This window comes from Etheostoma spectabile, chromosome 12 (genome assembly GCF_008692095.1).
Source record: "Etheostoma spectabile isolate EspeVRDwgs_2016 chromosome 12, UIUC_Espe_1.0, whole genome shotgun sequence".
Taxonomy (NCBI): domain Eukaryota; kingdom Metazoa; phylum Chordata; class Actinopteri; order Perciformes; family Percidae; genus Etheostoma; species Etheostoma spectabile.
In genome coordinates this window covers 17,766,538-17,781,863 of record NC_045744.1, presented here as the reverse complement: position 1 = coordinate 17,781,863, position 15,326 = coordinate 17,766,538, and the positions used below count along the sequence as shown (strand labels likewise).

The following is a 15,326-nucleotide window of genomic DNA, read 5'->3' as shown; positions in this document are numbered from 1 at the left end:
GCTAAATGCTCCACTATGTTCACCAGATAGCTGCTCACCTTGTCTGTCTGCTGGTGGGTGCCGAGCATGTAGTGCAAAGTGGATTTATCAGAGCTTTTTCAATTAAAATAGTTGCCTACTGTGGCTGGCATTGATTCTGATGAAGGCAGGGAGACTCGCGATGTGCAGTTAATAGTTGAAGCAAAACTAGAACAGTGAACTGAAATATGGTCAAACGCTCCGTAGAGCTGAGGGAAATGCAGAGTTGGGTGGTAATTCTCAGGCGTCGCTACAAGCAACCTTTTTTGAGATGATATGATCGATGTTATTATATACATAAGTTAGCTTTAAGTCTAAAAATATATCTAATTACAAGGTGACAGACAAATTGTCAGTGAGTTGGAGAGAGCAATCAATCAAAAGGCAAAGTCCACTATAAGAATAAGGTGGATACAAGTGAACTGGAAATGCAACGGAGGCATGGCAAGGGTTCAACACTATGATGGGCCGAGACCAGAGGCCCTAATCAAATCCTAATCCTGCTTCTTTTGCTGAGCAGGCACACATTTTCTACAAGTTTTTTAACCTTCTGTGAATGCTTTTGTTAGATGTTTTATGAGCATTGTGAGGATCATGATTTATCTGATCTGTGTATTAAATAAAGTGCCACATCCAAGAAGCCTTGTTGTTTATAAATTGCAGTTTCATTCGCATGTATGATGGGAAAAGATCACTTATTCTCTCTCACCTTGCTCCATCTCTGCTTTGTCTTCACTCCGCACTTCCCCGCCCATAGCTGTAAGTAAATTCTAGTACAGGAGAATCAGGATGAAAAGATGGCAACCATGCTGTTACCAACGGGTCCTGATGGCTTGCGGCGGTTCACTCGCGAATCCTTGGCTGCGCTGGAGCAGCGGATTGCGGTGGAGCAGGCCAAAATTGCCAAGGATTGCCACGAGGCTCACAGGAACACAGAGCCACCCAAACCCAGGATCGACCTGGAGGCAGGCAAGCAGCTGCCGCGCATCTTCGGTGACATCCCTCCAGAACTTATCGGGGTGCCACTGGAAGACATTGATCCGTTTTACTACAAGAACCAGAGGGTGAGAGCTTCTGTATGTGTGTGTGTGAGTTTGTTAGGTCGGTGGTGGTCGTGTGTATATCTGGACAACAAGTCTAGAACTAAATATTGCCAGAAAATTTGATAAATTTCCCAAATAGGACAAAGAAAAGTAACAAACTGGTCTTCCAACTATCTAATCTCAAAGCAAAAAGGCCTTCATTTTTGTTTTTATTTTACATTTCAAATTTAGAAAATTTATTTAAAAAAAATAAACAAAAGGACTTTGGGATGAGATCAGTCCCATTTTACACCTTTTCAACAAAGATCGGAATAAGCAGCGGCCAAACAGCTGTGTGGGCAAAAGATAACAAATTCAGACATGATTAGCACCCGAACAAAATAGTTGAAGACAGACATTCAGTTCCCTCGCATTGTGTCAGTTTAATGAATAAAGAATTAAGACTTGTTTCACTTTTTGTCAAGTCTGTTTTAAAACAATATACACATGCCACATTTACAGCAGTTTCCCCATTCTGTAATGATACCTCATGTTTATATTTGCTATTAAAAGATGCCTTCCTAACATACTTCCATTTAAAGTAATGTGCAAAAATGTCTTCCAAAGTATAGCTGAGGCTTCAGCGGTCTGAGTTATCTATATGAAGTTCTTATCTTCCAATGTTACTGTCATATATTCCCTTGTTTTTGTTTCTGCAGACAGTGTTTTCTTAGTGAGCCATGGTAGAGGAATAAGTAACACAAAAAGGAAATGCAGTCCTAAAAAGACTGTCACTTTGGAAGATACCACTTTTATTTGTCCAACTCAGACAGTTGAAGACTCATAGTATCTTCAGCTAATCTTTGAATACATTAGTGCAACGAGGACTGTAGATTTTGTCCCCCATCACTTGCACTGGGCACTAGGATTTTGAAAGGTTAATTAATGGACAGGTGGGAAGATTATGAAAACTGTTTTAATGTGCACCTGACTAAGACAGACTTGAAATATTGTGAACTTTTTCTTTTATACTACGACTGATTTGAATTAAGTGCAAACAGCTTGCTCTAAACAGATCCAACATTTATGTTTCTGCGTCTTTAAACATTCACTGAAATGATTGCATCTCAACAAATGGTTTTGATGATCTGATACATGTTCCTGCATGTTAAATTGTCAATATAACTCTCATCTGGACTTGTGAACATATGTCAGGGATCAAGTTTAGCAGTGGTTTTCAATGAATTCACCAAGTGGTGTTTTAAAGCAGCTATTCCAGACTTGAGCAACTGCGTCTTTTGTGGATGCAGAACTAGGATTATCAAGTTTTGAGTCAGTAGATCAGGCTGCTGCCCATAATGGGCTGCTTATGGAGAGATGAAAAATGACGTGGCAGTCATTCTCAGGGTCTCTTTGTTTTGCGGGATGGGAGGATTATACAAAGACAAACAAATATTTAAACAAATGCTGCATCTGTTAGGGTAAAGGTTCAGCCCGCTTTGGAGTTTTCTCCATTATGTCAACTGGCCTCGCTGGCTGCGTGTATATGAACTCGCTGCTTTCTTGGAGGCAGAAGTGATTATGGTGGAAGTTAACACAGGCGGTAGACTGAGTGGTAGACTCAAAACAGCAGCTTTAGTTTTATGCACTTCAGGGAAAGAAAACAGCTGTTTTTGTTTTTTAAGGCCAATAACCAATATGAATATTTGGTTATTTCAAAATCCGATATTCCCATATATCGGCCGATATATATTTAAAAAAACAAAATCCAGAAACGTGTAACAAAACATAAACAGAACTTTAGTTATTTGTAGTTACTTATGAGTTCTCACTAAAATAATATGATAATAATTAAAACAGAGGAACAGCAAAATATATTCTTAGTTCTTAAGTTCTGATAAACAAAATGTATAAAAATACAAACTTAAGATGTGAAACTTAAAGTCCTTTGAACAAAAACACAATAACAAAAAAAATAATAATAAGAGTGTTGCCAACAAGGACATTGTCGAGTGCTGGTCGATAATATCGGCCTGCCGATATATTGGTCGGGCTTTAGTTTTTATCTGCAAAACTGAAGCAAAATGTCCCTGTACATGATGGGACCATTTGTTTGGGAAATGTAATTTACATTCTGATGAATTGTTACAATTTGTTTTATTTACAAAGTGAAAGCACATTTTAAAAAATGTGTTTTTTCTCACTAATGATTTCTGTTTCTGTTTCCTTTGCAGACTTTTATAGTACTTAACAAAGGGAAGGCCATCTTCAGATTCAGTGCCACATCTGCAATTTACATATTTAGTCCATTTCACTTCATCAGAACAATCGCCATAAAAGTTTTAGTCCATTCATATCCTTTTTGATTACCCAGAGCCTGTGTCTCTTCCTGCCACAGACATGTAAAATAATCACGTAAATGTATGATTTATTTCCTGTTAGACCATATTATTACACTGTTACTTTAATTAGTTTGTTCAAGGGTGATATTAAGGGTGATAGTAATCACGATAATGTGAAGGTTGTTAACACTACTTTGCACTCCAAAAAGGGCTTCCCTTTACGTCAGTGTGTTGACTTTTGTGATAGCATGAAGATTAGACTGCTGGGAACAAACCATTGTAAACATTTTTTCACCAAAATAATAATTATTTACTGTAAAAAGGCTAGAAACGCGTCCTTGCATCTCATACTGCATACATAAGCCAATTTGCAATATTTACTGATTTCCATTTCTATTGGATCTTTTTCATAGTCCCCTTTTTTTTTACAGCTTTTTAATGGTCCTCTTTGGCATTGAAAAACAAATCCCCTCATATCCCTCTTTTAATCTCTGAAATGAAATAAGAGCAAGGAGATTTCACATCATGGGACGGGTGCCTATTAGTTCTCAGATTGCCGGTTTGTACTTTACATGCAGGAGGGACTCTTTCCTCTGCATCTCCTCTATGTTATACATGTAAAAGCAACTATTGATCAAATGATCTACTAAATAACAGCTATATACTTGAATTGATCTTCTGCAACTGATAAATCACATAAATTACTGACATGCTGAACTACATTTCCAAAATCCCTACCTTACTTTCCCTTTTTCCCTAATCTGCATTTACTGTAATGCCATTGGCACACACACACTGATGGTTTATCCGAATGGGTATATTTCATTGGTTTACAAGAAACGTGTAATTGTTGTCTTATCACAAAAAGCTTTTATAAGTTACTTTTTTTTCACAGTACATTTTCCTTAACCTCTTTTTTCCACGTTGTTCAGCTTGTTCATAATGTTCACTATACTGACCAACTGTTTCTTCATGGCCATGTCCGATCCGGGACCATGGACCAAGTACCTGGAGTAAGTAAACACAGTATTTCAGATGATAATGTTTGCCTTGCACATCATTTGACACTGTGCTACATGTGTTCTAATGTGGAGCTTTGCTGGGGTTTGTTATTTTGTCAGTGAGGATTGAAGAATCAGTGGACATGTAAGTGATATTTACTGCAGTCAGAACGCCACATAGGCATGTTAAACAAAAACACGTGATGTGGAATGAAACTAGTTGCCTAAGTATTGTGATGTGCATGATGTGGTAGATGGGTCATGGGCATTCTAGCATGCAGCATGCTATTTGCATTTGCTTAGACTTTTATTTTTTTAATTTTTGCTTTACTTTTGCAACTTTATACATTAATTTATAATAAATGCAAAAAGAGAAACAGTTGTTTCAGAGAGATAGATGAAAAGATTGGTACTACGCTCATATAAATACACCTTAAATATAAAGCTACAGCCAGTAGCCAATTTGTTTAGCTAAGCAAAACAGAAGGAAATGGATAGCCTAGCTCTGTGTTCAAACTAAACTCACTCGAATACGGCCGCTGGAGAGCTTGGGAAGTATTTTCGCATTTTCACAAATATTCGCCTTTAACAGCCAGTTGGAGTACTCCTTTGGGAAAGCAACGTCAATAGATACCACATACCTTAGCAATGTTTATTTCCGCCGTCAACCATGAAATGAACACGATTGTTTACTTTTCTCAAGCCCTCTCCTTTATTGTCCTGTCTCCACTGATAGAGTCACAGAGCTATAATATAATAACAATAAGTTTGTTGTCCATTTCTAATTCTTGATGACGTCAGTAGAACCTCAACGCTGTGACATCAAGAAAATGTAAATGCTGATGGGCTTTTGCAACACTGCGTCACGTGCATTTTTTGGCCACGTTGATCATTTAAAGTCGCAAGGATACGTCTATTGGCGTCGCCTTGCGTAAATTTGTGTCTATGCATGGCTTAATATGCAATCATGCCACGCAAAAAAATTTGCTTCACGTTTGGTCTGAATACATCTTTAAGGTACTTTTTGTACAATAACACATGTAAGCTTTACATTTGCAAATGTTGTCTGGACAGAGCCAGGCTAGCTGCTTGTTTTCAGTCTTTATGCTAAGCTAAGCTACCCAGCAGGCGATGTAGCTTAATTTTTTTTTCTCTTTAAATGAGGCAGATGTGAAGTAAGACTGTAGACAAGTGTGAAACAAATTGGAATATGAGTTAAAAGTGTTCCCCATGTCTTGTGTGTACTGCATAGAAATGTATATACTGTACATGAAACACGTATCAATGTAACTGCAATAATATAGTCAATGACATTTTATTTATAGTTTTCAACAGAACTTATCTCGGAACACCATACAGATAGAGTAGGTCTAGACCACACATTTTCAGAGACCCAACAATTCCCCACAAGAGCAAGCATTTGGTGCGACAGTGGCGTTAACGTATGTTACAGTTATAATGATATGTGCTCATTATGTTACTTTAAACGCTTTAAGCATGCTAATATGTTACATATCAATCTTTCTTTTATTTATCATGTTTTGCCTGTGAGTCCTTACTGTTACTGATTGTGGTTTATTTTCATGCTCACTTCAGTTTTAAACTGTAAATCTTGTGGAACACTGGATTTAGAGCTAACTGCTTTTTCTCTCCCTTCCATGAATATTTTTTTCAGGTATACTTTCACTGGCATTTACACTTTTGAGTCCCTGATAAAAATATTAGCGAGAGGATTCTGTATAAAGCCGTTCACCTTCTTGAGAGATCCATGGAACTGGCTGGACTTCACCGTTATTCTCATGGCGTAAGTAACAATATCATTCATGCTTCATTCATTTTGGAACTCAAGCTCATGTATCATTTACTCTATATCAGTGGCTACATGGGGCAGACACATCTTATTGTAAAGTTCTACCTTAAGTCAGTCTTCACATTCTGTCTTGTGGTGCATTTTTTTGTGCAGACAGTAATGATGGGATAATAAAAAAATAAAAAAAAATTCAGTAATGTCAAAGAGACCGCAGTCAGTCAGTCATCCTGAGTGGTGATGTCAAACGTTCTGAACGAGAAGCATATTGTTGAGGTCGGAGCTCTGTGATCCGTGATGCAGGTGGCAGATTAGACAGGTGACCTCTCCGAGACCAATCATCCTGACAGGACATTCGTGTTGTTTGAAAACAGCAAGACAAAATCCTTTTACTGCGTGTAGATACACTGAAAGCTGTGATCACCTTCAGCAGTTGATTTGTTTTTGATTAATTACGGTTCAGTCAGCTAATTCATCTGTCATTTCCTCTCACAGGTGCTCAACACATGCTGTTCTTGTTTTCAATTTTAAAGAGGCTACAATCCGTGTTACTTGTCTGTGAAAGGAGTTGCTTGTAGTAATGAACCCAACTGCAGCTCCACTCCGCTCTAATGAGCGTTTTGGAGTCTTTTTGGAGAGTAACTGTTTTAGTTCCCTCTCACACTTCTAATACCATTGCTTTTGACTGCTTTCATGTTTTAAATATAACTGTATGCTATGTCTCTGGCACCAAACAGCAGAAAGACAGTGACTTGCTGGTTAAAATAGTGAAGCATTTAGCATTTAAGTCACCCATTAGCTCCGGCCGTTGCCAACATGGCAGTGCATGTCACCGCATGACTCCCGGCTAATCCAAAAGGGCCCCCCAGTTTTCATGATGGATGAACTTAGCTTTTTTTTGATGAACTTAGCTTTTTTTTGATGAACTTAACTTTTTTTCGTACCAGGCTTTATTTTAAAGTTGGGCATTTTAACATGGGGTCAATGGGGGTTGACTTCCTTTCGGAGCCAGCCTTAAGTGGCCACTCAATGAACTGCGTTTATTTTGCATTTCCGCATAGGCTTCATTTTCCAGCACTGGAGGTTACCGCTTAGTTAGCCACATCCACCTAAACAGCATGTCAGTGTTAGGATCCCTGCTTGTTTCCTTTGCCCCAAATGGCCAAAAAAAATCAGTTATTGCAGGTTTAAGTAAAGTCACTGACACACTCTGTTAGAACTACATATTCTTTTGTGCATGATTCTACATGGATTTAAAGAATGAATAAATAAAACAAGATGCTAAGCCAAAAACAATTAAAAACCATAATGTTATTTGATTGAAATGCATCTATAAAGACTTACTACAAACTGTTAAGTTAATAACATATTAAGAATATATACTTAAATCTTCCTGCAAAAGGTCATAAATCTCCTTAAATCAATTTCCAGATACGTGACAGAATTTGTCGACCTCGGAAACGTCTCAGCATTAAGAACTTTCAGAGTACTACGAGCACTGAAAACCATCTCAGTTATCCCAGGTAAGTCGGGTTGTCCTCTGCTTTTCCCACATCAACAGAACACTCAATTTGTCTGTGTGTTACCAACCAATTTATATATCGTCTCCTCCCCTCCGTCAAGGTCTGAAGACCATCGTCGGCGCTTTGATCCAGTCTGTGAGGAAGCTGGCAGACGTGATGATCCTGACCGTCTTCTGTCTCAGCGTGTTCGCCCTCATTGGCCTGCAGCTCTTCATGGGGCTGCTGCGGCAAAAGTGCATCCGCAGCCTCGGGCACTGCATCAACTCCTCCTACAGCCCCAATGCATCCTTCATCTGCAATAATAGAACCTGGAGCTCCAGGGCGGACTTCCTCGGCAGCGAAGGTCAGACAAAAAACAAAAGAGGCTGGTGTTGAGAAAGCATTTCACACGTGTAGACTGCCCTGCATACTGCCCAGTATCATTAACATTTAGTGAAGTCAGAAAAAAAGTGTTTTCATTACCGTCTTCTTCCCTTTTTCTTAGATAATTTTTACAAAGTTGAAGGAGCAAAGGATGCCTTAATATGTGGATATGGAAGTGATGCTGGGTAAGTGAGTGTTTGTCCTGCTTACTGCTTGTTAATCATCTGCAGGCTATTGCATAATATCAAAATGTTTAGGGTCAAATGGCTTTAATCCCATTCATGCCGTGTGTATAATTGGATACAGTAGCTTGAGCATCGGACTTGGTGCAAATCAGTTTTCGCATAACAAGAAAAGACAGATACGCAGTAGATGATGTGCTTCAGGCTTCATATTCAAATCTGTGACTTATAGGCGTAATGTATAGAGGAATGAATCCGTCAGAGGGCGAGGTGTAGCGTGAGAGAGGCTATACAAGACAACATGTGGTGTGGATAATCACCCTGGCTCCACTAGAACCCTTTACAGGGAAACGTGGAGTTGCCAGCTGGAGAGAGGGGGGTCTTTGGAGATTTCATCATCTCAAAAGCTCCATGACATGATTAGGTCAACCGGAGCAGACCGGATCACTTCGGATTGATATTCTGTTATTGTTGAGAGGAGATACTGTACCGAAGTCTTCAAGCAGCAAAGAAGTTTGTGTCTTTGTGACAAAGCAACGGCCTCTTTGATTTAATTTCTAACATCAATATAAATATAGACATGCATAGATGAAATTGTATCTGTGGACTTTGTTCCCAATCAAAGGCACAGTGTGAAACCTTCCAAATATTGCTACTCAGCCTACGCACTGAATAATCCTATAAATCCAAATGCTTTTGAAACAAGCACAACAGGATGACTCTATCCATGCCAGGCCCAGTTCAAGGGTTATTGTGAACTAAATTCCCATCTGTGTGAATCCAAAATCCTGCAGCTTCAACAAATGGCTTCCATTAGGTGCTCTTGTTAATAATACAAGATAATGGATGATAGCAAATACCAAAAACTGGTGACATTACATAAGCTTTAACAGGGAAGTTTGGTGCAGATAGTATTTTCTTAAAGTCTTAAAACAATCGCAGACCGCCACAGCTCTGTAGGTAGCTCTCCTTTAAACTAACTGGCAAGTCAAGGGAAATCTTTTTTTTCCTGTACAAATCTATGATTGAGCCTTTTGATGACAACACTTTCTTTGACTAAAGGGACCCGGGGGCTCCTTTTAATGAGAGGTTCTCAGTGAAAGTGTGTATGGGACTTTTTTACAAGGGCTTAAGCTAATATTGATATTAATACAGTATGTTAATAGAAAATTGTATAGACAGTGGAGGTAGTTACACATTTTTATTGGCATCAGGGTGCAGCCAACCCTTTAGCTTTAATCTCACTCTGTAACCTCTCCTCCAAAAACACAGGAGCTTAATCTCCCAAGAAGTAAAATCTGATTCAGTAATTTGTGTTCAAGTCAGAGCAAAAGAGGATACATTTGAGGGCATTCAGAGGGAAATGAAGTCAGTAAACTCCCATAAATAGTAGGTCAGTAAGATCAGACTAGCACCAATATGACCTATCCAGATGTCCTAGAGTTTACAAGTCAGTGCAATTAGATTATTTTTTGATTTGCCGCCTATTGTTTGTGTTTCTGCCATCGGTGGAGATCCAACAACACGCTATTGATGATCAGTCTAATTCAGTTTAAGTCTTTTTTTCTGTCTAAAAGACTCTTTAGGATATTAGAGAAACAGGAGGATCAGTCCTTTTGTCTCCTTTTAATTTCAACTTTGCTCTGTCATCACCAAGAATATGGTATTTATTGCATTTGTTTTATGTCTTTGTGGTTAGATTGATGTTAAATCAAAAACAGAAGGAAAAGGCCCATGACACATTTGCCAGGTTATAGGTTAAGTAATAGGTTAAGTAGTAGGCTGCCAAAATGATGGCAAGCCTTTTAACTTCTGTGACATTTTAGATGGAACTTTCTGAGGCTGGCTGTGGAGACGGGCAAGATATTAAGCAGGGCAGGATGGAGGACGTAAAACATAGAGGATGCTTAATCTTTTGAGTGTATTCCAACAAGTAATCCCTGAGTAGATTTTCAAATTAAAGCTTTGGATACGTTATGATGACACATACAGTACATGCACACAGACAGAAGTGGGCACGCACACGTACACACACACAAATTACAAGTATAACAAGTTTGTGATAAATAATTTGCTCAAAGGTCCAAGCTGTTTCTCAAGGCGCCTACTGTAGAGTTCAGGCGAACATTTATCCCCTCACATCTTAAAGCCACTGTGCATCAAGGATTATGACTCTCGACTTTTCCCCTTGACTGAACGGATGTGGGCATGGAAACCCACCGCCTTAGCCCCGCCCACCATAGAAGGAAAACACTTTGCTTGGATTGACAGATGTTCCTCTGCTGTTCTGTTATTCAAACTGCAGGGAATTGATGGTACACTCTCAAGAGTGCTACTTATAAATAGGATAAACATGTAAGCAAATAGCTTACATAGTGCTCTTATACACCCTAGACCCGTTTGCTTTGGTGACATGAGATGACACATTCATTAAAGTTTGAAGAACCAAGTATTTTTTAAATGTTTGCCTCTTAACTTTTATGTGATTTTTAGTATATTTTTTATTTTTAATTGACATGCTGATTATTGTCAAATACATACTGTCAGTCCTATATTTTTTAATATATTGTTCCTAGCATTGCAGAAAACCATTGATTTCCATTCCATTCATTTGTGTACAGTCTTGAATCAATTAGCAGACTCTTGAAACTTCCTTGAGTTGTGTAATCCATCACAATGAACACTGAGTCTGCACTTCTGTCTGTCAGAGTTAGATTAAAGGTATAAGGTAATGCAGTGAAACAACTTCAATACAGTGCAAAGACATTAATGTAAAATCAACTTTCAAGTCTTTGGCCTGGAAACCAGACAAATCTGCCAGCTCATGTTTCATTTGTCCTGGCAGATAACGTCTGGCCCCCTTCCCATTCAGACAGACTTCCAGCCGAAGAGAAACTAGGCAGACCGATCACAACCGTTTATCTCACATAGGGCCGGTTTTAATACAGATGTCCAAACAAGGAGCATCATGCTTGATTTAAACGCAGTTACAAAACATAACTGGTCAAATTTAAATAGACTACTCACCCAAAATGTTGAAGCTTTTGTTTTGACTTATTGTAATAATGTGTTTTAAATCAAATTTAGCCTGATGTCATACTTACACCATTGTTTTTCATGAATTACGTTATAATAAATACAGTTCAAATGAATAGAGTTTAAGTTAATTAATAGTTGACCTTATCTAAAATATCAGAAAATGCAGACAGACAACCAACCAACTGTTAACTGAGCCACAGTCCTAAATCTTAGGATTTCCAATTTACACATAAGAAAAGCAGCAAAATGCTTGTGGTTTTTGCTTGAAAACCTAAAAAATTACTGAAATTATAAAGTGCTTATGAAAACAGTTGTTCATGTTGTCCAGTAAAATTAACTCATCGTTTCTGCTAAAAAATATAATGTGCTAGCATGAATGTTGCTTACTGTAGATAGGTGATCAAATACATTGAAAAAATCAGAAAAATAAATATTAGATCAAACTCACAAGCTATGTCGAGAAATCACGTAAATCTAGTAATTCTTTTACATTAAAAAGGTCAACAGAGTGTCATTGAATACAGAATATGTTTTAGTTTTTTTTATTATCCCTGCTTGCTACTTAGGAATTTATATTAAAAAACGCTTCCAAAAGGTAGGACTTTAAACCAAACAAAAACTATGCTGTACTTTGAAAAATGGTCAACAGTAATGTCATGACATCTTCCTGTCAATTCCTGACAGGAAGATGTCGCTGGCCTCATGCAGCCTCCTCTGTCCTCACTGCTGGATATTAGTGAGCATTCCTGCTTAGCTGACTGGTTGGTGAGATCTACAGCTGTTCTCTCAGCAACGCTCTGCCACCCAGCTGTTTCCCAGCCATTATGAAATTATTCTGCACTCAGATTGACGGGGCAGTCCAGCTTGTTCTCAGCTGCTGGACTTAAATATTTGCCGTAATGCCACTATGCTGACAATAAAGATCAGAGATGGAGGCATGAAGCTGAATTTTTTTTAACTGCAATTTGATATCCATCTGGCTCAACGTAATCCCTTTTTCTGCAGTGCATTTTAGTGCTCCTGCCTGAAAAGAATTTGAAGTGTCCTCTTCAGTTGATAAAATGGTGTTGAGTGTATGTACTTACTAACTCATCCGCTTCCCTCCCCTGTGGAGTCAAAGGCCCCACTGGGCCATATGTAGATACGGGAATATTTTTTAGCTATGGTAAAGTAGCCTGCACATTATATCACAGCTATATTTGTCCCTGCTGCCATTGATTTAATTGTGCTCAGCCTTTGTTTAACAGTGTTGTCCCAGAATCACATGTCTTCTGTCTTTCAACTGTTTGTGCATTACAGGAAGTGTCCAGATGGATTTGACTGCCTAAAAGTCGGGAGAAATCCAAACTATGGCTACACCAGTTTTGATACCTTCGGCTGGGCTTTTCTGGCTCTTTTTCGTCTCATGACACAAGACTACTGGGAAAAACTCTTTCACCAGGTCCAATTTTTTTAATCTCATTTTGAATCTACCAATGTTCTTTGATGATTTGCTATAATTTTCTAAAGTTTTATAGATTCACAAATATATAGTATAAAACAACAGTTCTGTTCAATCAAATGTCAAATAATGATGCTTAAAGGAACAGTCAGTTTGTATTTGGGTATTTTGTTTAGTCTGGCTATAATTGCTATTGGTTATCAAAGTATTTTACTTAACTGGTTAGTTTGGGAGATATAGGTAACACAGTGACTCAAAATAACTTCACAATGTACTCCATAAGGTCAAGCAACATTAGCAGTCAGACAGGATATAAACAATATTTTTACCATCAAAACCCCTTACTGTAAGTCTAAACAACAGACGCTCACAGTTCCAAACCTACCGAGAATTAATATCTGACTCTGCAGTTCCCTTCAGCTTAATAGAGGGTTTTAATTATGCAACCCTGAACTTAATTGTTTGGTTCACTCAGACCTCTCTCTTCAATTGCATTTGCTGCATGCAAGCAGTTGTTTTGTTGGGATTTACCTACTACACACTAACTGCCCAGAACCAAACATTAGAAATACAAAGTTAGCAATTAGCTAATGAAACTAGAGAAGCAGTTAGCAGCTAAAGAGACAGATAGGAGTTGGTCAATTAGGGAGATATGATGAAAACCCTGTGTCGTAACACAATTTTACAACAAAGTGCATAGGGGCGAGCAACACAAGCATCGGTACAGGATATGACCAACTCCTAAACTTACCCATATAAGCTATTATTAGCTACTGTATATGTAAACAAATGTGGAGTGGTTATTAGCCAGACTAAATCGTCTATTAAATTGTCAATTGTGTTTAACAATGCAATGAGCGCCTATATTGGCTATTTTAGGTACTGTTTTTTTTTCATTTATCTGAATGTCTGCTGCTTTCAATCTTGGACTACTTTGTAAATCTCCAAATCTCAGCAATAATATAATTGAGTAAAATGCTGCCCATAAGCATAATGGGCCAAAACTAGAAAAAAACGTTAATGTTTGCTTAATAACCACAGTGCCCTGCTGTTTAAAAAGACCAGTGTGAATTTGATTCTACTGACTTCATGTCTTCTCCCTCAGACGCTGCGCTCAGCAGGGAAGACCTACATGGTTTTCTTTGTGCTGGTAATCTTCCTGGGCTCCTTCTACCTGGTCAACCTCATCCTGGCTGTAGTGGCCATGGCCTATGAGGAGCAGAATCAAGCAACCATCGCTGAGGCCTGGCAAAAGGAGAGAGAGTTTCAGCTGGCTATGGAGCACCTTCGCAGAGAGCAAAGAGTAGGTGCAACAAGAACCATCAGAAAAGATTTTCATATTTATTTGTGTGCTTATTTGGTACAAAATAATCTTCTGTAACACACCTATTTTTCTGTGTGAAGTTGGCAGCGAAAAGACAACAAGCACAGGATACAGACTCAGTATTGTCCCCGGAGTTGTCTCCATTCTGTCTGAAGACAGGCAGCATATGTCGAAACAACAGCAGAAGAAGAAGATCTCACAGGACGTTGTCAGAGGAAACAGCAGAGGAAGCTGCTGAAGAGAAGTTTGACCCACTGGATGAGGCAATGGTACATCACCCAACAATCACGCTCTAAACCTTTCTTCCAGGTTTTGATGTTCTTCTAATAAGCCATAGGAGCTAATGTAACCTTTGTGTTTCTGTAGCCATCTTTGTCTCCCCCTCCGGTCCACCCTCTGCTGGCCACGCTGTCTTCTCACCCCCTCAGCACCAGGAGAGGAAGCCAAGTGAGCATCTTCAGCTCTTTCCGGCCACGCAACAACTCAGAGGCAGACTTCGGGGACGACGAGTACAGCATTCATGGGGACGCCTTCAGGAGTCGCGCCAGTTCAACAGCAACACCCTGGAAGAGAAGGGCAGGCAGTGTGCGAAGCCATTGCTCCCAAGTCTTCACCCCCAGCCTTAACATCAATGGCCGGCTCAACATCTCCCTAGATCAGAACGGAGTAACCACACTAGGCTTACATTCTCCCACCTCCATGCCTGCTCACAGCATGGAGAAAGTCAGGGAAGACACTGTTCCCAGACCTCTCCTCCAGCCTTCCCCGATAGTGGCTGAGCCTCCTCCGGTGCGAAGGAAAAGAGGGCTGAGCTCTATCAGCTTCCTCAGCGATGCCATGGGTGGTGAGTCCTTGAATATTAAAGAAATACTTATATTGAGAAATATGCTTATTTACAATATTGCTGAGAGATAGATGAGAAGGTTGATAATGCTCTTTGTCTGTACAACTCATATCAAGCTTTAACCAGCAGCTGGTTAGCTTAGATTAGCACAAAGACTGGGAACAGGGAGAAACAGCAAGATCGGCTCTGTTTAAAGGCAAAAAAAATCTTAAACTAACTAATTAACATGTTAAATCCTGTTTGCTTAAGAATCTAAAGTGTAAAATTGACACGATTTACTAGTGGTGATGTGCCAGACTATTTCTTGGCAGGGTGCAATAACTTCATGGAGTCACCATAATCCAATAATCATAAAACATTTGCCATTTTTGCAGTTGTTTTTTACTGTTTTTGCAGTTGTTTTTTTTACTGTTTTTGCAC

The 15,326-nt window shown here is 39.0% G+C and overlaps 1 protein-coding gene across 5 annotated transcripts in view; it reads left to right on the top strand.

Annotated features, from left to right (window-relative positions):
• LOC116698674 (sodium channel protein type 4 subunit alpha) overlaps positions 1-15,326 on the top strand; it is a 41,987-nt gene that overhangs the window by 5,950 nt on the left and 20,711 nt on the right. For 4 of the 5 annotated variants that reach the window (XM_032530722.1, XM_032530723.1, XM_032530725.1 and 1 more), the window contains 11 exons: positions 776-1,082; positions 3,275-3,394; positions 4,307-4,395; positions 6,059-6,187; positions 7,622-7,713; positions 7,814-8,056; positions 8,198-8,261; positions 12,597-12,738; positions 13,844-14,041; positions 14,143-14,331; positions 14,429-14,906. In XM_032530722.1, the coding sequence (XP_032386613.1) occupies positions 816-1,082; positions 3,275-3,394; positions 4,307-4,395; positions 6,059-6,187; positions 7,622-7,713; positions 7,814-8,056; positions 8,198-8,261; positions 12,597-12,738; positions 13,844-14,041; positions 14,143-14,331; positions 14,429-14,906 (2,011 nt within the window). In that variant the 5' untranslated portion in view covers positions 776-815. The other variant, XM_032530727.1, reaches the window with a different exon arrangement.